Raw genomic sequence first — 26998 nt, 5'->3', positions numbered from 1 at the left:
GTAGAGCTTGCATATAATCATTTGCCAACAATATTTAAACATATATTGTGTTTTTGTTTCCAATGTTCTCTGTCACATCTATAGTATAGATGTTCGAACTTCAATACTTAAGAGACAACAGCAAAAATATTTCACGTATGATTTTCTGTTTGTTTCCTAAAATGACATAAATATAAGATTTTGGCAAGTATCTTTAATTGCATGGAAAAAGGAAAAAAAAAAAGTAATTATTTCTGATAGTTATAAGACTTGAAAGGCATCCATGTTATAGTGTTGCAGTTTGAGGTTTTTGTATATTCCTTTATAGCTAATCCCCATGCATATCCCTGTATATGTATCTGAACAGAGTATCCTGGGATGCAATGTAAGTACAGTGGATTGACACAATGAGAAATTACAATTCCAAAACCAGAGCAATGCAATCAACAGGCTAATTTCACCAGTTTATAACAATGATTCATCTCAGAAGTATATACATCTGAGAGAACATACATCTCATAAATTCAAAAGAACAGAAATAAATGCAATTAATAATCAGGTTTCCAGTTTGGAATGACCAATAGACCATAAATCTTAGAAGTCCAAAGGAAAAGGGCCATGACATGATAAAAGGGAAAGAATAATCACAGCAAAGTAGCCATTTAACTGAATTTCAATGAATGTTAGGAATCTAATAAAAGGGGTCTGTTTTCCTACACACCCATATGCTCCTTCCCCAATCTCATATAATATCTTAAAACAGTTGATGCTTCGACATATCTTTGGAGGCCACTCATCAAGATTGTGTTTCCCCAAGTCTGCTGCATCCATCATTCACTCTTCCTACTGCAGGAAAAAGAGATAAAGTACTAATAAAAATAAACAGAATCCTAAGCTCAGAAAAGAAAATTCGTATGGAACATACAAGCAAGGAATTGAGCCAACAAATGAACAAAAGCCTAAATAAAAACATAAACAAACCAAAACTATAACCTCAATGAGAGAGAGAGAGAGAGAGAGAGAGAGAGAGAGAGAGGTCAGAAACTTAAATGTCATCTTCAGCTTCTTTTTGAGAAGAGAAAAGAAGCAGTGAATTCACAAAATCTTGGATAACATTTGGGAGAATTCCAAATCACAATTAATTTTGCATCAATTTTTGTTTTTTTGTTTTGTTTTGTTTTGTGTTTTTTTTTTTTTTTTTTTTTTTTTTGCAATTATTGTAAAATTGGAAAGGGGGCGTTTGGAATTTCAGGGCAGGAAGCTCGAGTAGCGAAAACTGCAGAATTTCTAGATTTTTGTTCTTATCTTTCTAAAAACCCCAAACAATCCCAATACAATTCATCTTGCATTTGGCTTCCCATAAGATCTTTTGTTACTAACCTTAGGTCTGTTTTTTCTTTCTTTCTTCTTCTTCTTTCATTTTTTATAGATCCATGCAAGATATACTAATATAACGCACATACAATTTGAACTATTTTTCAATCTTACAATTAAAAGAAGTACATAAGCCCTCAAATCAGCATGTGTGTGTGTGTGTGTGTGTTTCTTTCATCTATCTTGACAAAACAAACATTTTAGAGAGCAAGTAATAGAGATCGGCATTTCAAAACTCCCAAACAATGACATGTTTTCTCCAATAATACAATGAAATACAAGAGAAGAAACCACACATGATCCTAAGACTGGATAAACAAGAATAAAAAGCAAAAGATATGAGAACAATCAATATCTCAAATTGGGCATGTGGCAAAACAGTCCATGATACAGACCATTCATCAAGTGGGTCCTTCCATGGATGGACCACCATCCGAAAATCATAAAGATGTCTCATCAGATCGTCAAGATCACTCATCAGTGGGACCATGGCTGTTCCACAGTTATTTCCGCCAGATGAGCAGTCAAAATCATTGACCTTGCACATGTCAATTTTTTGTGGGAGCTCAAACAAGGATTCTCTCTCAACAATGAAAAAAGAAACCCTAATATCATTTGCTTCTTTCGTATCAAGAATCTGAAGCCAACAAAATGAGGTACTGAAATTTCAAATGAAGGAAGGCAAGATTGCATACTGGGATTTGGATTCCACATCAAAATCAGTTGCAATTTTGAATAAATCAAGAATTCAATGAGAAGAGGGGCAAAGTATTAAATAAAAAAATTAAAAAAAATTAAAATAAAATAATAATAATAAAAAAAAAACTGACCTGGTGGAGGAACAGTGGTGATCAGATTGACCGCAGCCGAGAGAGAGAGAGAGAGAGAGAGAGAGAGAGAGAGAGAGAGAGAGAGAGAGTTCAAATGACAGTTCTTGGTTATGCAAATGGGCGGGAGGGTTTAAATAAGCGAGGGTCCTTGACACGAGTATATGAGCAGTATACTCGAGTTTTCAGTTTTTTTTTTTTTTTTTTTTTTTTTTTTTTTTAATTACAGTGGGGCCCAGTTTCACCAACCCAGGCCTTTGATCCAGTTTCACCAACCCAGGCCTTTGATCTAATGAGAGAAACAATGGATAGAAGGTTCTCCAAAAATCTCTGAGAAGGAAATATCCTAGCCTCCATTCTTATGTCCTTTGTCATTTGAATGTAGACCTTTGCTGCATGCTTCTTCTCAACCGTCCATTAGGGCCCGTTTAGGTGCCTGTAACTTTTTTAAGTTGTAAGAAGGTTACATGTAACTTACTTATAGGTGAAAGAAAGTTACAGGTAATCCTGTTTGGATGTAAGTTGTAACTTACTTACAGGTAACTTACTTTTTGTGTTTGGATAACTTGTAACTTTATTACAGATAATGAGTTGCATATTCACGCTAAGTAGATCTTGAAATAGGGAATCGTTGAAAAATCAGACTAACACATAAAAAAGATTGGATGAAATTATTCCATTTTATTAAGCCCATGTAAATGAATAGTTTTTTTTTTTTTTTTGAAAGATGACTTGTATTAAAAGAAAGAAAGGGGAAAATAACACAAAAGAAGGGCGCTGCTGAGTAGGCAGGCCCTTAAGACAGAAGAAAAGAAAGATCTACATTGTTTCCTTCCCTAAGGGACGCCCATTCAGCTATGAAACATTTAGCAGAAGAGGAAACTAGATGGGAGGGCTTCGCTTCATTCTGAAAACACCTCTAGTTTCTTTCGATCCAAAGCGCCCACCACACCGCCAAAATTCCCGTCCGCCATATCCTGGATTTGAGTTTCCCTATGCTGACCCCATGCCAGGCTTTCAAGAGCATATCCGCATCCTTTGGGAAACACCAACTGATCTTGAAACAGGTAAGAATGGCAGACCAAGCTGAATAGGCGAAAGAACAGTGGATGAACAAGTGGTTAACCGACTCTTCAGCGGACATATAGCATAAATAGATATTCGGGAGAGTTATTCCTTTTTTCCTAAGGTTATCCAGGGTAAGGATTCTATTGTTCCCAGCCAGCCAACCAAAAACCTGAAGCTTTGGAGGGACTACGTATTTCCAAATAAAGTGGGGGTGTTGAGAGGGGTTAGTATCATTGTTGGATGAGGGGATCTTGAAAAAAGACCTGACCGTGAAAACATACGACTTATCAGCTTTCCAGATGATGTCGTCCTTGCAGGCTTAATTTAGAGACGCATTTTGGATGAACTGCAGCAATTCCACAAAGTGATCGAATTCCCAATCCTCAAGGTTCCTCCTGCAGGGAATATTCCAAACAACATTGTCCACTGGAAGGGAACAATTATCAGCAATGAAATTATTCTTCTTACTCGCCACCCGGAAAATGGAAGGGAATTTATCCTTCGGCGGCATATCTCCTATCCAAATGTCTTGCCAGAATCGAATACAGTCTCCCTTACCCACTTCAAAGCCGATCATACGGGTGACCTCTTCTTTCATCCAACTGATTCCTAGGCTAAACAAATCAACAGGTGAGCTATAAAAGTGGGCCCGTGTTTTCGAAATGCTTGTAATGTAGGAAAAAAAAACTTGAAGTAAGATATCCAGGCAAAAATTTCCCACAGGAGTGACTCTTGTTGGCAAGGATAAGTTAACGAGAAATCACAAGCATAGGAAGCTGCTTCTACCAAATTCCGCAGTAGCAATTAAAATCTCAAAGTGGGACATTATTAAAATGGACCAATATCAAGGGACTGTTTAAAACCAGGTATCTTAACACTTCGATGTACCCTCAATTTCTCACCATTTGACAACAGGCAAAAATCCAGATGCAAATGGAACTTGGGACTGTTTGAAACTGGATATGTTAACAATGCAGTGGGCACTCAATTTCAAAACACCTGAGGAAGTGCAGGAATCTCAATGCAAATAGAAATTGGGAGTGTTTAAAAAACCATATGTTAAAACAGATTTGGGACCTACTTGGGGACAAGTTGCACTGACCAACAAGCCCCACTTATACAAAATGAACAATGGATTGGCATTGATATAAATTCTATACATTATGTCACCACTGTTTCATGTGGTGTGGTCCCACTATGATGTAAAACAAATTTGGGCCCCACTATGATGTATTTGTTTTATCCACACCATCTATCCATTATTCTAAATCATTTTAAGTCATCAGCCCAAGGAGTGAAACAAACATTACAGTGGCCCAAGGAGTTTTTAATGGTCGACTTTCAATCATTACTATTTTGTGTGGTGTGGTCCACCTGAGATTTAGATATGCCTCATTTTTGGAATCAAGCCCTAAAACGATCCAAAATAATGAATGGACGGCATGGATTTAAAAAAAAAAAATACAAGATGGTGGACCCCATAGACCATTGGACATTACCCATGCCTCTAGCCAAACTGCCTCTGTCAACCCCAACGGAAAAAATAAAAGAAAGAAAGAAAGAAAAGGAAAGGAAAACCAAAAAAAAAAAAAAGGAAAGAAAGAAAGGGGTTTTCTAACCCTGCTGAAGCTGGATCGGAGAGGGAGAAGGAGACTGGGAGAGGAAGAAGGAGACTGAGAGAGGGAAACGGAGGCTGAGAGAGGGAGAGGGAGACATTGGAGAGGGAAGCTACGATTCTTTCCAAAAATTTTCATTTCAAAATTTTCAACTGTTACTTGTATCAAAGATACAGGTAACTTGAAAAACAACTCAAGTGCCTGTATCATTTTCGCCTCTTTCTCCTGTAAGAAAGTCACAGGTTGAGAGAAAGTTACCTATGACTTTCCTCCCCCAAACACCAACCGTAACAAAGTCACCTGAAACTTTGTTACATTTTAGAAAAGTTACAGGCATCCAAACAGGCCCTAAAAATCTCCTCTTACTTCATACACTAAATATCTGTTTCTTTCTTCCAAGAAATAGAAGGAAAGGAAAAATGCTAGCTCTAAAGCCTTCAATCCTCTCTCCTTTCCTTTCCTCTTCAAACCCTAACCCTAATTTCCCTTGTTCTACAGCTCTTGGATTTCACTTCTCGAGTGGCCGATCTCGCTCGATCGGTTCATCGTCGCCGCAGATCAAAAGTGCAACTACGAAACCTGCGAAAACGCTAGGTTCGTAGATTTCTTTCTTTTGCTCTCTATCTATTTATCTATCTTTCTTTCAGCGTTTTTGAAATTTGAAGCTTTGCTGTTGCAGCTGAAGAAGACTGGAAGACCAAGCACGAGGTTTTGTTGAAGAAGAGGGTACATCCTTTTCCACCTTTTTCTTATAAAACGATTGGGATTTTTCTCAATTTTTTCTTTTTTGAATTTCGATAATCGAACTCGGCTACTTGTTTTTTAGATGAAAACGTTATTTTTCTAATTTTCTATTTTTAATTGATTTTTTGTTTTTTTACTTGATTTTATTTTGAGTAGGGTAATCATTCAAAACATTAGATTATTATTATTATTATTATTTTTTTTTTTTTTTGCCTTCCAAAATAAAAAAGATTTTGTGGTAGGCCCACATGAGCCTGTACCTGTGGGATGCAGGAGCTGGACATTTGAGCCATGCATAAGTTGGGCCCCACCATGCGGATGACCTGTCGAAAAGATCGTGCCGGTCCACTCATCAGGCTGACCACCCTTAGAGATAATGGTGGTTTCTGACAATTTGCCAACGATCCATGTTGCACATTGGCCAATCTGATGGGTGGACCAGCCTGACTTTTTTTGCATGGCTCAGATGTCTGTTACATGTGTGCCTGTGCAAAGTGCAGGTGGGTCACCAAGCTTGCTTGCACCCTAGTCTAATCCATTGACAATGAAGTTCTATCTGAAATATGGAAAGAAAAAAAAAAAGTGAAAGATTCAAACCTGCCACTCTAGTTATTAGCTCATTTAAGTAATGTTCTGAAACCCAGATTAGGACCTCCTAACTTTGGTGGGTGGTTCAATGTCGTAGCAGTAGGACCCACTTGCCGATTTTGGCCTTAAATTCTGCATTGTTCAAAACAACGAAAAACAGAGAGAATTAACAGTTAATCTGCTGTTAAGACTTGTGGTTAGATTATTATCATGGGTTCAAGCTTTGGTGGTTGTGGTTTTGTTGTTTTTGTTTTAGAAAATGATTATCCCAAACTGACCAGTTTTTAGCGTGACCGTGACTGTTTTGGTGGCCAGTTCCGATCTGGACTTTAAAACATTGTATTGAAGAGATCATCGATTCTAGTAAAATATTTCAGTCAATTTACTAGGACAACAAAAGAAGCTTCTGTAGAAGAAAGTGTAATCTATGTACAATGCAATGACATTATAGAAAAGATATTTATCCAAACACTCCCCCAAATGGCTTGGGCTAGAATAGATTTAAGCTGATTTCAGTATTGTTTGCCATCTGATGGTTATACGATGTTGCGTTCTTCTAGCAATGCAGTAACATTTTATTTGCAGGTACGGAGTGTTGATGTGAAGGAAGCTTTGCGCCTTCAAAAGGAAAACAACTTTGTGATTCTTGATGTGCGCCCAGAGGCAGAGTTCAAAGAGGTTGGGGTTCACTGAATTATCTAACAAGTACAAATTTTCCTTTCTACTATTTTGATGTATGGTAATTGAAATTATCAGTAGCAACAAGTATTAGGTATGTATCGTTGTTGTCCAATGGTGGACTTGTAATTAACAAACAGTCATTCGCTGGAAACATCAAAACACAAAAGGGCATCATCAGCACAGAAGAGGAGGGTGTTTCTGATCTCTTTCTTGTTTGAGAGCTGACCACTCACTCCAGTTCTCATAGCAGATGGATACTCATTACAGTCTTTCCTTCTGAATTTTATTTCCTTCCAAAGCTATGTCAGTCAGAGAGGAGGCTTCTTTGAGCAAAATATAGCTTAGCAACTTCTAGCTTCCATGGCTTTGCAAAGCAATCAGTTCATGCTTTTGATATTTTGATTAACTACTTTATTGGTGTCTTCCATTTTCATATACTTTTAATAACTAGTAATCATTTTATACACTGGATTGAACTTGACTTTTATGATGAAGATTGTTTATTTTAGTGGTTGATATCTAAATGATTAGGGTATCAAGAAACCCTTGTTTCCTTTGATACCACACTTTCCAGACATCTGATGTTTTGTTGTGCAGGCTCATCCACCGGGTGCTATTAATGTGCAAATTTATAGACTTATAAAGGAGTGGACAGCATGGGATATTGCTAGACGTGCTGCATTTGCCTTCTTCGGCATATTCTCTGGCACAGAAGAAAATCCTGAGTTCATACAAAGTATGAAACTTATACCCCTTTTTATTAATATGATTTCGGGGTTCGGTTTAACCTCATTTCCAGTTCTAGTAAATGTCGCTACCTGCTGACAGTTGTGGAGTCAAAATTAGACAAAAACTCAAAAATAATAGTTGCATGCTCATCAGGAGGAACAATGAGACCTTCGCAGAATCTTCCAGAAGGACAGCAGTCAAGGTAGTTTCATTGTTGCACTTATCGCTATATAGTGTTTATTAAAGCTTCTTGAAAAATTGAATTCACGTTGAAGCTAAGGTTGTGTTTGGTTGCACTATTTAATTGAACCGAAATGACTAATTCAACTGATCAGAAATTACCAAATTCCTCCGAAATCATATAAGCAAGTAACCCTTAAATTGCAGTTACATTCCTTTCAAGTCCAGCTTCAAGTTAATGCAATTGCAGTTTAGTTGCTTGTCTCGCAAATCTCAAAATGAATACAGGTAATTACAATTCGGTCACTCCAAATCATTGTCATCATCCAAGCCTCATCTCAACTAATTGGGGCCAGCTACATGAATCCTGTTTCGACAACTCAATCATTCCACTTAATTGAACTAATTAATGTAATTATGAATAGTTCATCCAAATGAAGACCAAGTAAAAACAGTCCAGAGTTTATCCAAAATAAAACTGAAAAATCTGCCAGTCTAGTTTTCTCTATGTTTTTTTTTTTTTAAACCATAACAGTAGACCTGTCAATTCATATGACATTAAAAATAAAAAATAAAATAAAAACATTCGGCATTTTTGAATCTTGTGAAAACTAGTTATTTTGCACATCTTTTTTTTCGTCTTTAAATATTATGGTTTTAACATGTATCACAGTGAATGGTAATGGAAATCATTTTCCTACTAACATTTTTATGACTGAATTTGGTAAATTGCATCAAAAAATAAAAGGAGTACATAAGTGAATTGAGTTCTTTAGATTCCTTTGTGCAGGTCTCTGATAGCTGCCTACTTGCTAGTTCTCAATGGGTACGAAAACATGTTTCACTTGGATGGTGGGCTTTACATGTGGTTTAAGGATGGATTACCAGCAGTTTCAGAAGAGTAATTATTGCAAATTTGATTTCTTTTCATCTGGAGAGAGATTGTAGTGTTCTGCCTGAATGAAGATGATCCTTGATTTCCTCCTACTGTACAGAAATCTCTTACAGTGGAACTGATTTTGATGTGCACTTCAACATGTTGAGTATGTTGTAAACCATTAGAATTAGAAACTACTATTAATGGGTTGTAAAAGTCTTGCCAGAGCAAGCATAGTGAAAAGAGTTTTGAATTTAGCTTCTAATACATGGATGATTATATCTTCTGTAGATTGATGTTTTCAGTTTTACTGCTTGCTCCAAATCTTCCATACTCCGTTCTTGAAAATGCATTCGACTGCCACATTGCTGGGGAAGGGGACTTCATGAGACTCCATGAACCTCATCTCTTGACTAGCTTGGACCTCCTGACAAAGATCAAGGACTGATGTTAGTGGTAAACCACCCCATCTGTGAGTGTTGTCAATGATAGCCTCTGTCATTGCTTAGTTTTAAAGACCTCTGTCTAGAGGGCAGCCGATTGTAGAACTTTTGCCAATTTACCTTTTAAAATCCAACCTGAAATTGCTTGAAGAAGATTAACATGATTGTCCTTGTCGTAGTCATCATCATTATTAAGGCCTTATACCGACTATTTGTGGTTGATGATTTTGTGATGCTTGTTTCACCAGTTAATGTCAACGCCTTGTGAAACATGTCAATGTACTCTCCACCATTTAATCTCCTATTACAACTACTCTTGAGATGACAATAAATGATGATGATGGCATTCAAGGCATCTCCATGCAGTCCGCTTTCAGATCATAATGATGATGATGGCATTCAAGGCATGAGGTTCGACACACATCACAGTGGGTGCCACACGAGCTGTGTGGCCCCCAACATGATGTGTGTCAAACCTCAACACCGTGCATTTGATGGGTCCCCTTTAAATTATGGGATATCCCAAAAATCAGCCATATACGGAACTCAAGTGGGCCATACCATCTAAAATCATGTGAAAACATGCGTAAAACATATAAATGCACTTGGTGGGGCCCACCTGAAATTTGGATGCATCTGAAACTTAGTATGACCCATTATCCAAGTGGGACCCATCCATGGTGTGGCCCACACAAGTCATGGATTGACTTGATTTTTCAGCCCGAGGCCCACCATGGAATGGTGCATCTTACAGATGGGATAGATGTTAGATGTTGACTGATGGGATAGATATTTGATACGCATCACACGGTGGGCCACCCACACAGCTCGACCTCATGGGAACTTCCCATGAGGTCAAGCTGTGTGGACCCCACCATGATGTATGTCGAACATCAACACCGTGTATGTCGAACATCAACACCGTGCATTTGATGGTCTCCTTTAAATTATGGGATATCCCAAAAATCAACCATATACGGAACTCAGGTGGGCCATACCATCTAAAATCATGTGAAAACATGCATAAAACATATAAATGCACTTGGTGGAGCCCACCTGAAATTTGGATGCGTTTGATACTTGGTCTGACCTCTCATCCAAGTGGGACACACATAATGGATGGGCTGGATTTGTGAACCACATCTCGGTGGGCCCAACAAATGATTATGAATGTTTTAATGGAGGATAACCCCTCTCAACTTTTGTATGTGGTGTGGCCCACACATGTCATGGATTGACTTGATTTTTAAGCCCTAGGCCTACCATGGAATGGTGCATTTGACTGATGGGGTTGATGTTCGACACACATCACGGTGGGGCCTACACAGCTCGACCTCATGGGAAGTTCCCATGAGTTGGACCGCATAGAACCTTTTCCCTATATATATATATATATATATATATATATATATATATATATATATATATATATATATATATATATAAAAGTTGATTTTTGAGCCCTAGGCCCACCATGGAATGGTGCGTCTGACTGATGGGGTTGATGTTCGACGCACATCACGGTGGGGCCCACACAGCTCAACCTCATGGGAAGTTCCCATGAGCTGGACCGCATAGAACCTTTTCCCTATATATATATATAAAAGAGGCCAAGTGCACTATTCACTGGTGAACTGGGCTTAAAAATCAAGTCAATCCAAGACTTGGGTGGGCCACACCACATACAACAATTGAGAGAGGTTACCCTCCCATTAAAACATTCATAATCATTTATTGGGCCCACTGAGATTTGGTTCATAAATCCAGACCATCCATTGTGTGTGTCCCACTTGGATGAGGGGTCAGACCAAGTTTCAGCTGCATACAAAACTCATGCAAGCCCCACCAAGTACTTGTATATGTTTTAGCCATGTCTTCACAAGGTTATAGATGGTATGGCGCACCTAAGTTCCAGATATGGCTGATTTTTGGGATATCCCATAACCTAAGGGGGACCCATCAAATGCAAGGTGTTGACGTTCGACACACATCATTCCCATAAGGTCGACCTTATAGTACCATTATATATATATATATCCTTTTTCTTTTTAAGACTATTTGGATTGGGGAAATCTAAAGAATAGATTCAGAAAAGAAAACGTCGCATGGTAACGTTCAGGGAACGAAACAATGGTTGATGGTCAAAAGTGAAATATATTTCAAAAAAACTGTAGAAATGACTATCAACCCATTTTAAAATGGAAAAGGAAAACACCCTTTTTCTAGGAAAACTGTGGAAATAAAAGCAGTTTCCGTATGTAACTTAACTATGTCACAATCAGCAGAAAAAGGATTTCATTTTCATAATAACCATTTGAGTTCCACCAATCCATACGGTCCCTTGATAAAAATCCCCAGCTTTCACTCCCTCGGGGCACATTTGCTTGCACCAAGTATCATGAAATTCATCATCAGCCTTGGTGCAAAATTTCATGAAATTTGGTGCAACCAAACACACCCTTAAAAAAACATTGACCAACCATACCTATTTGATTTTATACTGATACCAAAGAAAGTACACAGGCCAAGGCCATGAAAAAGACACCTCCTCACCTGAATTGATCCTAGAAGCAACACGGATAAGTATAACTATCATTTCAGAAAATATCATGGAAATAGTTTTAGTTTTTTTTTTATTATTATTATTTTATTTTTATTTTTTTTTTAATGAAATGATTACCAATTGCCGTTCAGGAGGGTCAGAGGATCATTCTCAAAACCCCACAAAAGAACAGTGACAAAAGGCAACAGAACCCCTCAAGCCAATTATCTTTCAAAAGGATGTCATCCTCCCTACAATATGTATTGGTTGCTACATGAAGATACATAACAAAAAATTCAGGCTTTCTACTAATAAATAGATGATTGGATGTAGCAGGATGAAGAAGAAGCCATAATAAATTTGTGTACCTCAAGAATCTCAACATCATTCCAATGGGATACAGCGGTGGAATATATGGGATTTTTCTCCATCAACAGTGCAAAAATGTCATACACTTCGATCAACCAGTAAATACCTCAAGAAAGGACACAAGTCCCATGTAATCAAGAACCCAAATCCACAAACGGATTCACCATCCTTGACCTGACATGGTACACATTTTTGGAACTCAATGTTAGCTATATGCCGAAAACAATCCGGATACCTTTCTGCCCTGCACAGGTGCAGAAGATAGGTCGACAACAACAGTTACTTGGGTCCAGTTCATGCAGTTCCAAGATCTTGGATTCATTGAATGGCTAGTACCATGCTGTAACCTGCAGAAACCTCTAGCACCTTGTTCTTCCAATATCAGAGTTTCAGAGCAGCTTTTGCCATAGCCAGAGCTCCATCGTAAGTTTTATTTCCACCAATGAAGCCACTCATATGAACAAAAACACAACCAGCAATGCTGGCCTCTTTTGATAGTTCCTCATCTCTCAAACCCCTCCATGTGGATGGGAGAGGCTTTCGGCTATCAAAACTATCTGGGGATACTGCCACAGCCTGCACTCGCCAATGCTTGCTCCTATCATCCTACAACAATTGGCAATGAAAAAGGATGGCACGGATTATTCTTCTGCATACACATTTGCATCCTAAGATAGCAGACAAAGGTGTGCATTCAAAAAATAATGGGTCCATGATACTTATTTCTCTTCTTTGGGAGGAAAGTCCATGATACATGGAATTACAGCAGTTACACACTAAAAAAACGTGGGGTTTTAAAGGACATGACAATTGTGATAGTTCAGCACAACTTTTTAGGCTGCCATGCCTCATCCATAGTTGTTTCATCAGCAAAAAAGGGATTTTGCTGAAAAGGATAAGAAGGAGCAAATACATAATCCATCAAGGCAATGGATAAGATTCCCCTACAATCCATCAAGGCAATGTGTACGGTGGTGTGTCATCCACTGTACACATAGCATACATGCATATCAATAATCAATGCAGATCGTCCACATCGTAGGGATCATTGCTGATGAAGCATATCCAGAAAGTCACATTGACTCATCCTAAACATCCATTGAAAAGGCCACCAACTGAACAGCAGTCCAAATTCAACAAGCAAAATCAAATTATTAAGATCAGCCTTTCTGTAGATTCCAAGATTTTTCCTAGTAGCGACTCTTTTTTTTCATTATTTTTGTTAAATCTTGCCGACGATATTGCCAGTCTATTTCCATACGAGTTGATTATATGATTTTTTTATTATTATTATTTTTGCTAATGTCGATCCTCCTCACAAGAGTGGTCTCTTAAAGGGCAAGGTTTTATAATTTCTAAATTCTTTTTATATATTTTCCTTTTGAATATATAAGATCAATGACAAACGGATAAATTATTTCCAGAACTTGTTAAATGATGAACTCTTGAGAACTTAGGGCTCATTTGGGAGCATGGAATTAAAATCATGGATTTTCAACTCTATTTGGCAGCATGGATTTTCAAAATCCCGGGTCTGAGAAATTATGTTTGGGAGCCTCGATTTGACTCTTGGACTCCTAGAATTATTTTGTGATATATTCACTGAATAATGAATGTGATAAATTAAATGCTCTCAAATATTCTAAACATGAAATACGTGTGCAGCATAAGACGATTATTGCACCGAGCCCATTCCAACCTTGGCCCAAAAGTATGGCAATTCCAAGCTTTTGGTGAGCTATAAAAGTGTGCCCATTAATTTCATAATTAAAACAAAATTATATATTTCTTTTTGGGTGGTTGTCAATTTTTTTCCTATGTTGTGGCCCACATAAAGATTGTTTTGGCTTGATCTTTGTAGTATCGCATCATCATTGTGTAAATGCAAGTGAAAACATCCAATGGTGTGAATGAATGTAAATATCTTAAGAGAGGGGGAGATGGTAGTTATGACGGTTGGAGAAGACTACAAAACCTTGGATTTTACAAGCTAGAGGTCTCCCTTGGAATTGAAAAAGGGTGAACATCCAAGATTTTGAACCACCTTGGAATCAGATGCAAGATTTTCAGGGGTGCCAAACCACATGACTTTTACAAATCTCAGACACATACTGCCATCTTATAAGACCATGGAAGTGGCAAGGCTTGTAATTTTAGATATTCTGTGGGTAAAAAGTAACAAGTCAGATGTCACTTTGTTAAAAATACAAGTGTGGGAATTTTAGGTTGGAAAACAAATGTCTTTTGGAAAATGATTTTGGGAACTGAAATGATGTCATACTGATGTCGCCCCCAAAATTAGCAACAAATAGCCAAAGCTCTGACATCTAACCTCTGAAACTGGCAACATATGCAGGCAACCCATCATGACACAACCTATGAGTTGACACGTGTGGCTTGACACTTGGGAATCAGATTCTTGTGCCTATGCACATGGGACTCGGATTCCCACGCTTACATTATTTTGGGAAAAACAAACTAGGATTTGGTGTCATTGACTAGATCCTTGAGAGATGTGAGAGTGAAGGAGCAGGTCCTCATGATTTGTCTGGTCAAATGGTTTTGTCGACCCTTGCATCAAGTGGTGTGTTTACAAGTACACATCGGACTGTTTTCTTAGATACACGTGAGCCACAATGTCATTTTGTGCATGTGACACGTGTTGTGTGTGCTACACCACGTTGTCAAGCACTTGACATTTGCCACATACCACCATACATCTTCAAACATCTTCAAGCACCCTAAATGTGTTATACATGCTACCGTACATTTTCAAGCACCACAAATGTGTCACGTGCATGTGCCAAGTTTTTAGCATGTATATGCGCCACCATGTGCCAAACAATCCTTATTCCAGGTGGCTTGACAAACAACACGAGAATAATTAGTCATGGAAAACATTACTCAAACGGATAAGACCATAATCAGCCTAACCTAGACAGGTTGTCTAAGACTAAACTTTTGTTACAACCAAATGGGCCCTAAATGTTTATTGGGATTAAATCCAAAATAAGTGTTCATGCCACTACTAGAGATATAAACTAGGAAGATTGGATTAACTTGCAAGTTGCAACTGAAAACTAGAATATTGAGAGAGAGCGAAGGAGGCAACAGTGATGCAGGACAATTAACCACTTGCTCTAAAAGCTCGAACTAATAAAGCATAGCTAATTAATCCTTTTATCTCATATAGCACAAGCCCCACATCCATAGGTTAGGTCCTCGGCCAAACCCTCCTTGTGGGCCCCAAATGACATGGGTTCCACCTCCTTGGGGGCCCCAATTCACATAGGTTCCGCCTCATACGGGCCGCCCACCCCGAGTGCTCCCCCGCATCCCACGGGCCACCCCACTCAAGCCCGGTGTAAAAATGCCCCTGCATTAATCACCCCCGGTAAGGAGTTTCAAACACGAGACCTCCCGCTCTAATACCAATTTGATGCAAGACAATTAACCACTTGCTCTAAAAGCTTGAACTAATAGAGCATGGTGAATTAATCCCTTTATCTCATATCCTAGGCCCCGCATCCATGGGTTAGGTCCTCGACTGAACCCTCCTCGTGGTCTCCAAATCACATGGGTTCTACCTCACACGAGCCGCCCACCCCAAGTGTGCCCCCGCATCCCACAAGCCACCCCACTCGAGCCCAATGTGAAAATGCACATGCATTAATCACCCCCGGTGAGGAGTCTCAAACGCGAGACCTCCCGCTCTGATACCAATTTGATGCAAGACAATTAACCACTTGCTCTAAAAGCTCGAACTAATAGAGCATGGCAAATTTATCCATTTATCTCATAGCGCAGCCCGATGTGAAAATGCACATACTTTAATCACCCCCGGTGAGGAGTCTCAAACGCGAGACCTCCCGCTCTGATACCAATTTGATGCAGGACAATTAACCACTTGCTCTAAAAGCTCGAACTAATAGAGCATGGCGAATTTATCCCTTTATCTCATAGCCCAAGCCCGATGTGAAAATGCACATACTTTAATCACCCCCGGTGAGGAGTCTCAAACGCGAGACCTCACACGGGCCGCCTACACCAAGTGTGCCCCCACATCCCACAGGTCACCTCACTTGAGCACGGTGTGAAAATGTCCCTGCATTAATCACTCCTGATGAGGAGTTTCAAACACGAGACATTCCGCTTTAATACTAATTTGATGTAGGACAATTAACCACTTGCTCTAAAAGCTCAAACTAATAGAACATGGCGAATTAATCTCTTTTATCTCATAGCCTAGGCCCCACATCCATGGGTTAGGTCCTCAACCAAACCCTCCTCGTAGTCCTCAAATCACATAGGTTCTGTCTCACACGAGCCACCCGCCTCACACAGGCCGCCCACCTCGAATGTGCCCCGGCATCGCACAGGCCACCCTACTCAAGCCCAGTATGAAAATGTCCATGCATTAATTACTCCCAGTGAGGAGTCTCGAACACGAGACCTCCCACTCTGATATCAATTTGATGCAAGACAATTAACCACTTGTTCTAAAAGCTGAACTGATAAAGCACGGCGAATTAATCCCTTTATCTCATAACCCAGGCCCCACATCCATGGGTTAGGTCCTCAGTCGAACTCTCCTCGTGGGCCCCAAATCACATGGGTTCCACCTCACATAAGCGACCCGCCTCACACGGGCTACCCGCCCCAAGTGTGCCCCCGCATCCCACAGGCCACCCCACTCGAGCCCGGTGTGAAAATGCCCCTGCATTAATAAGCATTGTGAAGAACATGCTAGAGACTCCAATATCCTATTGTGTATTGCCAATCCCTTGAAGTGAAATTGGAAGTTCTAATTTTAGCAATTGTATCGGAAGTGACTTTCATATATCTTCATGGGATCAACCAACCATACTGTGAATGGAGCTGCTAGACTTTTGAACATACCCTGAAAATCACAGGTAGGCCTATGAAATAACAGAGGTTTGACCATTTGAGAAGCCCAACCCTTGTAGAGTTCTGCCCATATACATGCAAGCACACATTAATACGTCATATGTATGCAAGATCTGATCTTTCCATCAGGTGGACCATACTCATTAGAACTGTAAAAAAATAAGGTTGTTTCACTCATGTGGACGACGATGTCCAAAACAAATGGACAGCAAAAACAATTTTGTTCTAACCAACTGTTTGTTTTATCCACTGGCTCACCAGAGTGAAACAGCGTGATTTAAAGGCCAGAACGAAACAGTGTGGCCCACCTAATGGAAAGCTCAGATCTCGGCGCACTTGCACTATATTTCTCTACACACATTAGGCTTAGCAAGCCTCTAAATAACAAAGCTGCCTTAAATAGGAGCACTGCCAAGCTGATTTCTAAGAGAGACTGCAAGCATTGCCTACAAACTCAGACAAGGAGAGGAAACAGCAAATATGCTGATTATAAAGAAATGTCAACGAGACTACTAAATTAGTCCCATGAGGTTTTTTAATATCCCTCTGATTTGATTCTCATTGTGTATCCGAGGGACCTTGTAAATTGGTGGCCAATAATTTCTGATAATTTCTTTCTCTACCAAGAAATGATATAATCTATGAAGGCTAATGACACTATCTTATTAATCAAACTTCTCATGCATATATAAAAGAGAGAGAGAGAGAGAGAGAGAGAGAGGAAAAGAAAAGAAAAGAAAAAAGAAGAAGAAACAATGGAATTTGAAGATGTGCTAATTAATTCAACCTAAAAATCCTTTTGGGCAAAGTGAAAGCATCAGAAGGACGAAGGATATCATTACCTGATAAAGAACATACTTGATAGGAGGATCAATCTTCATCTCCTCTTCAAGCTCAAACAGGTGAAGCTTCCACTATGGGGCAAGAAAACATCCATAAAAATCTTCAAACTGGGTATGCTAGAACTTGAAATAACATTTCAACATGAACCATTGATTACAAGTCAATTTCACCTCTACTCGGAAAGTAACCTCTCTGTGTGTGTGCCCGAAGAATCAAGATCATGTAAGAGAAAAAGGGGCAATGACAACAATGGAACTGACAAGTCATGTTTTGAAATAAATGCTCTATGATAACCAAGACCCAAGAATCTCTTAATGCCAACCAAGTAAGAAGAAGACCCAATATTAGAATATTAGCTTAGCTCTTAATGCATGCTGGAATCGCATAGAGTATGGAAATGTTGTTAGGAACAAATCCTAGTCTTGCAAAAATATGTAACCATCCCATATGGACACTGAAGTAAGACAAATTGGCCAAAAAAATAAAAGTGAGGAGGAATAACTATTAGAGGTATAATAAATAAATAAATAAAAACCCAACCCTTGCAGTTTTACTACAATGAGATGTTTCTAATAGAATTATCTATATCCATAGTATCTCGTGTTGTTTGAAACGACATGAACAGCAGAACGAGAGGAAAAAAATAAAAATCGCAATAGTTGAAATTGTAAAAAAGTGCCTACTTACAGGGCAAAACTTATGCAAGGTCATGATTTCTCCACTGGGATCAACATCTCCTCTTGCTGCTAGAGACTCCATAATAATGGATCGTGCTGGTAACCATGATTTGGCAAGAAATTTGACATTCTGGGAAGTGAAATTCCTCATTAACAACAAAAAATATATCAAGCATAAACCTATTTGCCATCATTACTTCCAATTTAGAATGATAATTTACATCACAATATGAAGCTTTCAACCTAGAGGAATTATATATAACTATTGTAGCGTAGATCCTACAAATCCAATGCCATATTTAGCTCCCAAGAATTCTTACCTCCAAGAATTCACCACCAGCAAGCATCATTGCATGCTCAAAGGCCTCATTTTCCTTCTCAGGCGACTGGTCAGGATCCATCCAGTCCAGATTAAGTCGTGAAACTCTTGAAGACAAATTTGTGTTATCCACATATCTTTTAGGCTGATCAGTGTCATATTGATTAATCCCATTGTCAATAGCATCAACTGCCTGTTACAAGTAAAAAATAAAATAAAAAATCAAGTTACTAATTACTTGTAATGAATAAAAACAAATTTCAAATCAATATTTTTATAGAAGATGGGGATAAAAAGTCTATGCAAGCTCATTCAATATCCATGATGCGACTATAGTTAGCAGTATCCCATCTCGTAGTGTTTTCACAAAGAAACACAATAAAATGAAGCTACATATGAACCTCCCTGTGTGTTTCCGATGCACATGTGGGGCCCATTATTCAGCGATCTCTGTATCAATGACCCATTGTCCCCACCATTGATGGACTATTGCCTGAAAATATCCAGATTGGAATAATTCAGACCCACTAATATCAGGTCTTTCTTCAGTTTTAGACCATTACTATATTATTAACAACCTACTTGCAGGGCATAAGATGAAATGTTAGGATTAATTGAGGATTTTCAGGGCCTGGTTATGGGCCAACAAACTAATGGTCTAGATTCAGGATCATGGACAACACGTACAAAGTACAAACTGAAGTCAGGTCAATCATATAATTCCTCATCTAGAATTCAGGCAGAATGAGGAGATCTTCAGGGCATGGTACGGCCCAACAAACCGAAGGATCGGGGAGGGGCCTTGTACAAAAGTACAAACTGAAAACTCTTGAACCCGCACTCTTATAACACCCAACCTCTTGCAAACCACAGGCTTCCAACAAGAACCCATCAAGGTTAAGCTTTACCATCCCCATACATTGGGGATTCCAACAAGTATTTCTTCTCATACTGGTACTTACCACATTTTTTTAAGTTGACGCCTTTATTTAGAAAGAAGAAACACATCGACAAGAACACAGCCCATCAGAAGTGACCCACTTGTCACTCAGCAATCAGGGTAGTCAAACAAAGAATAAAGAAGAAGAAAGAAAGAAAGAAAATGAGGAAAACTACAAAGCCTAACACCAACTAAAAAGACCACCAGCATACAACTATAAACACCCCCAGTCCCCCAAAAGTTCCACCTTAGAGCACCTCATAAATCCCACCTTGAAAGCATCCAACTAATAAGCCTGCAGAAGGCCCTCCTTTTGATAGCTTCAACCAATAGGATCCCGAAGAAACACTGCCATAATGTCTCCATATGGCCCTTGAATGGAAGTCTGCCAAGCCATTCCACCATTGCATATTGGATTGAGACATTAAACGTCCAACCAACCCCAAAACAAGAAAGGAGTAAACCCCACACCTCCCTAGCCACACGGGTGGTTAACTAATTATTCGCTAATCCTGCACATGATTGATGTGGAGATCAGAACATTCAAAGTATATCAACACAGGAAGCGTGCATTACCCGTGTCAATGTGGTTAAATGACGGGTACGGGTCGGGTCTCTAGAGGTTGAAGACCATACACATGTGTTCGTGACGTGTGTAAGTTGCTTGGAGGAGATACTTAAACCGTTGGCTTGCAAGGATGGTGTGATCGGACCATTGGATCGTCATAACCCACCTTCATTGCGCTATCGTCAGGGCCCATCAAGCATCTTGGATTTGAGTTTATTTAATACACATTTTATTTATTTGAGTTTTGAGACAATGCGCGCACAATTTTTTGTGCGAATTTCTTTTTTTTAAAAAAGCTTTTTTAATAGGGGTATTTTGGTCATTTAATGTAATTCCAAATTTACAAGTGTGTTTTGCTCTAAACCTCAAAAGGAAATGCTATGTTATGTTTATGAAAAAGAGAGTTTTTGCTTCTTCAAGGCTAGACGATTACATCTTCGATTTCCAGTGATTGGAAGAGGGAGTGAGGCCTAGGGAAGTGATTTCCCATCTTCTCATTCTCTCACATTCTTTCTTTCTCAAGGTATTTTCTTCTTTAAACCTCTTTTCTTCCTTTTCTTCTAAATTCTCTAAATCTAGAAGCCGATCCATTTTCTTTTCAATGCAAATCATTACATCTTGGAAGATCTTGATCCCTCACATATACATATTTTGATCTTCTGCAAATTCCATCACCCAAGTCCCCTTAGATTTGAACTATAATCAAAGAACCATCAATTTTTCTGAATTTTTCAGATTTTCCAATCTAGAAAATTCCTATTTCATGTATTAGAAAATCAACTTGGATCGTTGAACGGACCCATTGCAAGATAAAAGTCCTATCTTTTACCGGATCCGACTAAATTCAGATTTTTAAGATTCAATACAACGTATTTGTGATGGATGATCGTGATCAAGGTGTCCCGTTGCAATAACGGTGGGCGTAACGGTGCCCACCGTTACCTATACGATGTAACGGTGTAATAGCCGATACGGGGGAGTAACAACTATTACGCCCCCTGTATCAGTCGGAATTTTATTTTTTTTTTTGGTCAAAAAAATCTAAAAAAGAAATATCTATTAAATCTAGAAAAATCTGAATATTCCAAATATGCATTCATTTATGATTTTGAACATGTTTATGGTAGTGTAACGGTCCAATCTTTGGTGAGAAAGTTATATCGAAGAAAGCATATGGTAACAAACATCTCCATGCAATCTTAGGTAGACCACTAGTGGGCAAGGCCTTGAACGTGGAGCCCACCTTAATGTATGTATTGTATATCCATGCCGTTGATCTGTTTTGCTAACTCATTTTAAGACATGGTCTAAAAAATGAGGAAGATTCAAATCTCTGGTGGACCACACAATAAGAAATAGCTATGATTGAATGTCCGCTATTAAAAACTTCTTACAGTCCACTGTAATATTTATTGGCCATCTAACTTGTTGATTACGTCATACAGACCTAAATGAAGGGAAAACACAAATCTCAGCTTGATCCAAAACTTGTGGCCCCCCAAGAAGTTTTTAATGGTTGGCGTTCAATCACCATTGTTTCCTGTGATGTGGTCCACCATCCTCCTTTTTTAGCTCATGCCAAAAGAATGATCTGGCAAAATGGATGGATGGCGTGGATAAAACCCATACATCATGATGGGGCCCAGATAGCACCGTATAGTAGTGCTTGCGTCTATGCAATTTGTGTGGGTGAGGCCGTGAGCATAGGACCCAACTCAATGTATGTGTTGTATATCCATGTTGTACATTTGTTTTGCCATCTCATTTTATGGCATGGTCCCAAAAATGAAGTGGGTGCACATCTCAGGTGGACCGCACCCCATGAAAAGGTGGTCGTAAAACACCCACCATTAAAACTTGCCAAGGTCCAATGTAATGTTTATTTGCCATCCAACATGTTGATAAGGTCCAATGGACCCAGGTGAAAGGGAAAACACAAATAGCAGCTTGATGCAAACCTGTGGCCCCCAAGAAGTTTTTAGAGGTGGAAATTCAATCCATGTGGTCACTTGAGGTTTGGATTTGCTGCATTTTAGGGATAATGCCCTAAAACTAGCTGGAAAAACTGATGGACGGCATGGATATACAACACATACATCAAGGTGGGTCCCACAAAACAGTGCATGCATTGAGCATGAAATACCACCTAGTATTTTTTTTAAACATGCTGTGAAACAGCCACATAGCCTCCTCTCGTTTAAAGAGGAAGCGGATTGCCTAGTGTACCACACACCACTGATGTGGTTGGTGTGATGACGTCACCAAGTTCTGTGGGTCCCATCATGAGGTATGAGTTATATCCAAACCGCCTGTCCACTTGGTGAGCTCATCGTAAGGCTTGAGCCGAAAAATAAGACAGATCCAATAATCAAGTGGATCACACTGTAAAAAGTAGTGGAGGATTGAATGCCTGCCAGTGAAACCCTTTTTGGGGTCACCGAAATTTTGGATCAATATGATATTTGTTTTTCTCTTCATCCAGGTCTGTGTGACCTTATGAATAGATTGGATGGAAAGTAAACGTTACAATGGGCCCTACAAATGTTTTAATAGTGAAAATCATTGTCCCTACTGCTATTTGTGGTGTGGTTCACTTGAGCCTTGGAAATTGCTCATTTTTTGGATCAAGATCTAAAATGATCTCGCCAAATGGATGAACGGTGTAGATATGATTAAATATATCATTGTGGGGCCAATATAAATTTGATCTCCTTTAAACCACTTGTACAACTCGAAGCTCGAGGAGCATCAGCACGTCTTCGCATGACACGTACCCACACCAACTAGGTTGCTGGTTTGTGGTACACCAGCCAATCCACTTCCATTTAAAGAGGGGAGAGAGAGAGAGAGAGAGAGAGAGAGAGAGAGAGAGAGAGGGAAAAACAAGAAAAAGAGGGGGAAAAAGAGAGAGAGGGCATCGAAGAAGAAGAAAAAGCGGAAGCGGATGAGGATGAGGATCCACAGCTGTAGCTGTAGCAGCAGCATCCGCAGCCACAGCCACAACCGCAGTAAAAGAAGAAGAAGAAGTAATGAAGAAGGTAAGTTCTTTTATTATTTTTTGGAATTTTTTTTAGTTTTTTTTTCATTTTCTTTTCAGTTTTTTTTTCTTTTTCTGAAAACACTAATACGGGGTAATGGCCGTTATGGTTTGTATTGGCCGTTACGATTCCGTAACAGCCATTACAGTTTGCTTTTTCAGGGCCACCCTGTTTCAACCCCGTACCGCGTAACGGTATATGCCGTTACCATTACATATCGGCCATTACGTAACCGATTTGGCACACCCTAGCCATGATCATTGCTAAATTTTTCTTAGTTTCTTCTTGTTTCATGATGTATAATGCCGAATTTTTAATATTAATGCTTACATAAATTTGCCACTTTTAAATTCCGCATTCATTTAGGGTTGAATTATGCCGTCCTACACCAATGATGCACATGTCGCAAAGTGCCATACTTTTTAGTTGGACAGAATGTTGGGCAGTTAAGGAACAACATGTCCATAGGAGGAGTGTAGCTAAGATGAGAATGTTGAGATGGATGCCGGTCAAGACAACGATAGAATTAGAATTAAATGCATTCAAGGAAATATATGAGTAGCACCACCAATAGGCAACAAGATGAGGGAAAGTAGACTTAGATGGTTTTGTCATCTGCTATAGAGACCAAGAACTATGCCAGTTAGGAGTGAGTTCGTACAAATTGAAAGCTCTAAACGAGCAAGGGAAAGGCTTCAGAGGACATGAGTGAGGGTAGTAAGAAAAGACTTGATGACCTACAGTCTAACTGAAGTTATGGCCCTTAATAGAGTGGAATGGTGAGAAGGGGTTCATGTAGCCAACCCCAATTAGCTGGGATGAGGCTTAGATGATGATGACCACAATCGAAAGCTTTAGCCCATCCTTGGGGAACAAGGGCCTTCTAAACTTTTGCACATGGAGGAGGCACACCTCGACCTTTGACTAGTAGAGTAGGTCCTATCATGGATGCCTACATGATATATCCTGTTGATATAGATTCCCATTGGCCATACATGTGTTGAAATCTCGATGATTGCTTCTAACTCGCCTTTGTATGGACGATGAGGATCTTTGACCAGAGAGATTTTAGTGTTGTGCATCATCTGCATTTGGACTTTCTAGATGAACAACCTCGATCACCATACGATGGCATAAAGAGGGTGAGCCTCACACATGTCTATACATATTATTCTCATACATGTTTATACAAATTATTATAGATATGTATAAGTGCACTGCATCAATGCCCAACAAAAATAAGACTGCATAGTTCTCCCTTCAACATTTAATTAAAAGAACAACTGGCTCAGAGCAGAGGATATCAACATGATCCTGATGCAAAGATAAATTCAAAAATATCGACAAGTTACCTCCACAAAGCTTTTATATATAGCCAAAAATAATCGATGCACATCTTGGTGTCCCTCATCAAGCTGAAGCTCCTTCGCAATTATCTCCACACCAAAATGCTAGAGTGAGAGAGGCATATTTATTGTCAGGAAACATAACAAAAATCAAATCAAATTCCTAATTAGCTTCTTTACAATCCCGGTCAATTCCTGAGCCACAATAAATAGTCCTCCAAATAATCTCCATTTTTGCCCACATGAACACAGGATGCGATAATCTCATTGGCCATTTTCTAACTACTATTGGAAATGTTACAATACCTTGTAAATAAGCCCAGCACTACTGAGTTTTGTCGAAAACCCATGACCAAAGACCTCACTAAAGCCTTTTTGGTGATGATCATAACGATCCTTGCTAGGATCATACACACCTCCAACATCAAGTACTGCATCAAGTGTGTCCAGTAGCTGTAATATGTAGGTCTTAGTCAGTTAATCACGCTCTCAATAGTTACTTAAATCTTGAGAGAAGTAAACATGTCCATTAAGAAGAAAATGATAGCAGATATTTAAATGTAATAAACCCAACCAAATAAAAACAAGCATCTCTTCAATGCGCACTGTAAACACTGAGTTGGTGTGCACGTATCTCCCATCATTTAAATAGAGTTGGCAGGAATCAATAAGCATTTCAAAGTGTGAATTTCCAAAAGACCACTTTGAGAGGCAATTACCACCCACCATTATTGGATGGTAGAGATATGTGCACTGACTCTTGTTTGACACTGCACACACGTACTTTTCCCAGTATTAAATGGGCAGCAAAATATACAATTTTAACAAAAGCAAAATTAAGGGGTGGAACCTGATTTTTTACCAGTTAAAAAATACAAGTGCAGAAATCATAAATTGAATATGCTCTATCGTGTTTCACTTCCTAGGAACATTTTGCAGTAAAACCCAAGAGCCCATTTGGATGCCACACAAAAATGAGTAGTTAAATTAAGAGATTTTCTAAGGACCAAAAACAACCTTGACAACCAACAATTTATAAAAACAGCACCATTTAATACATAATTACTATTAACTAAAATGTGATGAACTCATTTTTAAGTCACACCCAAACACTTTTTTATCTGGTTTTCAGCAGCAGGAGCAACAGACCGGTCATCGACTGTAACTAAAATGTGATGAAATCATTTTTAAGTCACACCCAAGAACTCTTTTCTTTTTCTGGTTTTCAGCAGCAGGAGCAACAGACCAGTCATCGACTGTAACTAAAATGCGATGAAATCATTTTGAAGTCACACCCAAAAACTCTTTTTTTTTCCTGGTTTTCAGCAGCAGGAGCAACAGACCACTCATCGACTGTCAGAAACTGAACCTACAGTTCGGATTTCTCCAATCACTACCACCCAAACAAAGAACAGGTAGATGTGATTTCACAACCCCACATATCCAATGGACGGTTAGGGTCCCACACACGTGCACCAATTGGCACATGCATGAACAGGCTTGCAAAGACCGTGTGCAGATCTCATTTTCCAGAAAATAGCTCAGGTCTCCTTTCCTGACAACACCATGTGTATAGCAGTACTCCATTTTGAATGATAAAGCGCGGCTGTCACCCAAACAGGCCCTAATCCAAGACATTTAAGATATATTCCTGAGAGTAGTGTCCTGACATTCAATTCATACATCCAAGCCCCAGGTTTTGTTTAATCCATAGCATCCATCTGTGGGACCCTCCACTGATGGGTGAGTACCCTTTAAACCTTCCAGATTGGAAGACACTACCCATCCAATCGTTGGCCTTTCTCCCGGACCATTACCGCCTCTTTTCTTAACCATCTATATTATAGGCCACCGATCAAAAGGCTAGGATCTCCCAATCCCATAATCATATAGCCTACCTCCCATCAACAGAGGAACCAATCATCCAACCCGTCCGGATAACCAGACCATGGGCCCCACTTGAACACATGGTAATGGAGCAGAGGCAGGGAATGAGAATGGTACCTGGGGATCTCTTGTACGGACTATATCTGCACCGTTGAACTTATCGGTGAGACGAATCATGAAGCAGCCGAGAGCTTCATCGCAGTGGAAGCTGCCGTTGTGGGTACCGACCCTCTTAGGAGGAGGATTCGGAGGTGAAGGAGAAGCAGCAGTCGAAAGAGCAGAAACCCTAGAAATTCTCGGAGAGGATGCCGCCATGATAGAGAATTTGCCGCTGCTGCTGCTGCTGCTGATTTGAGAGGAGAAGAAGATGAGCTGCTTTCTACTGCTTCGGACTGCAAACATATCTCCGCTCGCTCGCGCGCGCGCCTCCTCCAAACCCTGTTATGAGCCTACTG

General features: G+C 39.4%; 3 protein-coding genes across 9 annotated transcripts in view; 1 reads left to right on the top strand and 2 right to left on the bottom strand.

The window, feature by feature from the left end:
• LOC131219002 (cyclin-dependent kinase C-1-like) overlaps nucleotides 1-26998 on the bottom strand; it is a 119242-nt gene that overhangs the window by 43989 nt on the left and 48255 nt on the right. For 5 of the 7 annotated variants that reach the window (XM_058213946.1, XM_058213948.1, XM_058213950.1 and 2 more), the window contains exons 1-2: nucleotides 2184-2289; nucleotides 701-825 (exon numbers count right to left, since the gene is read on the bottom strand). The exons of the other annotated variants lie outside the window; for them this stretch is intronic. In XM_058213946.1, the coding sequence (XP_058069929.1) occupies nucleotides 701-813 (113 nt within the window). In that variant the 5' untranslated portion in view covers nucleotides 814-825; nucleotides 2184-2289. Of the gene's footprint in view, nucleotides 1-700; nucleotides 826-2183; nucleotides 2290-26998 lie in introns of those variants that run through there. 7 annotated transcript variants of the gene reach the window in all.
• Nucleotides 5208-8996, top strand: LOC131219004 (rhodanese-like domain-containing protein 14, chloroplastic). The gene is made up of 6 exons (XM_058213955.1): nucleotides 5208-5458; nucleotides 5544-5590; nucleotides 6782-6874; nucleotides 7475-7613; nucleotides 7706-7808; nucleotides 8577-8996. Exons 1-6 carry the CDS (start codon nucleotides 5284-5286, stop codon nucleotides 8689-8691), a joined length of 672 nt encoding a protein of 223 aa, XP_058069938.1. The 5' UTR covers nucleotides 5208-5283; the 3' UTR covers nucleotides 8692-8996.
• On the bottom strand, nucleotides 11857-26970 carry LOC131219003 (uncharacterized). Its single transcript, XM_058213954.1, has 7 exons — nucleotides 26661-26970; nucleotides 24963-25109; nucleotides 24663-24761; nucleotides 18766-18957; nucleotides 18456-18575; nucleotides 17768-17839; nucleotides 11857-12623 (listed from the first exon to the last, which is right to left on the bottom strand). Exons 1-7 carry the CDS (start codon nucleotides 26943-26945, stop codon nucleotides 12399-12401), a joined length of 1140 nt encoding a protein of 379 aa, XP_058069937.1. The 5' UTR covers nucleotides 26946-26970; the 3' UTR covers nucleotides 11857-12398.

The sequence above is a fragment of the Magnolia sinica genome, chromosome 11 (assembly GCF_029962835.1).
Source record: "Magnolia sinica isolate HGM2019 chromosome 11, MsV1, whole genome shotgun sequence".
In the NCBI taxonomy this organism is placed as follows: Eukaryota; Viridiplantae; Streptophyta; class Magnoliopsida; order Magnoliales; family Magnoliaceae; genus Magnolia; species Magnolia sinica.
This window is presented reverse-complemented; position numbering and strand designations above follow the sequence as displayed.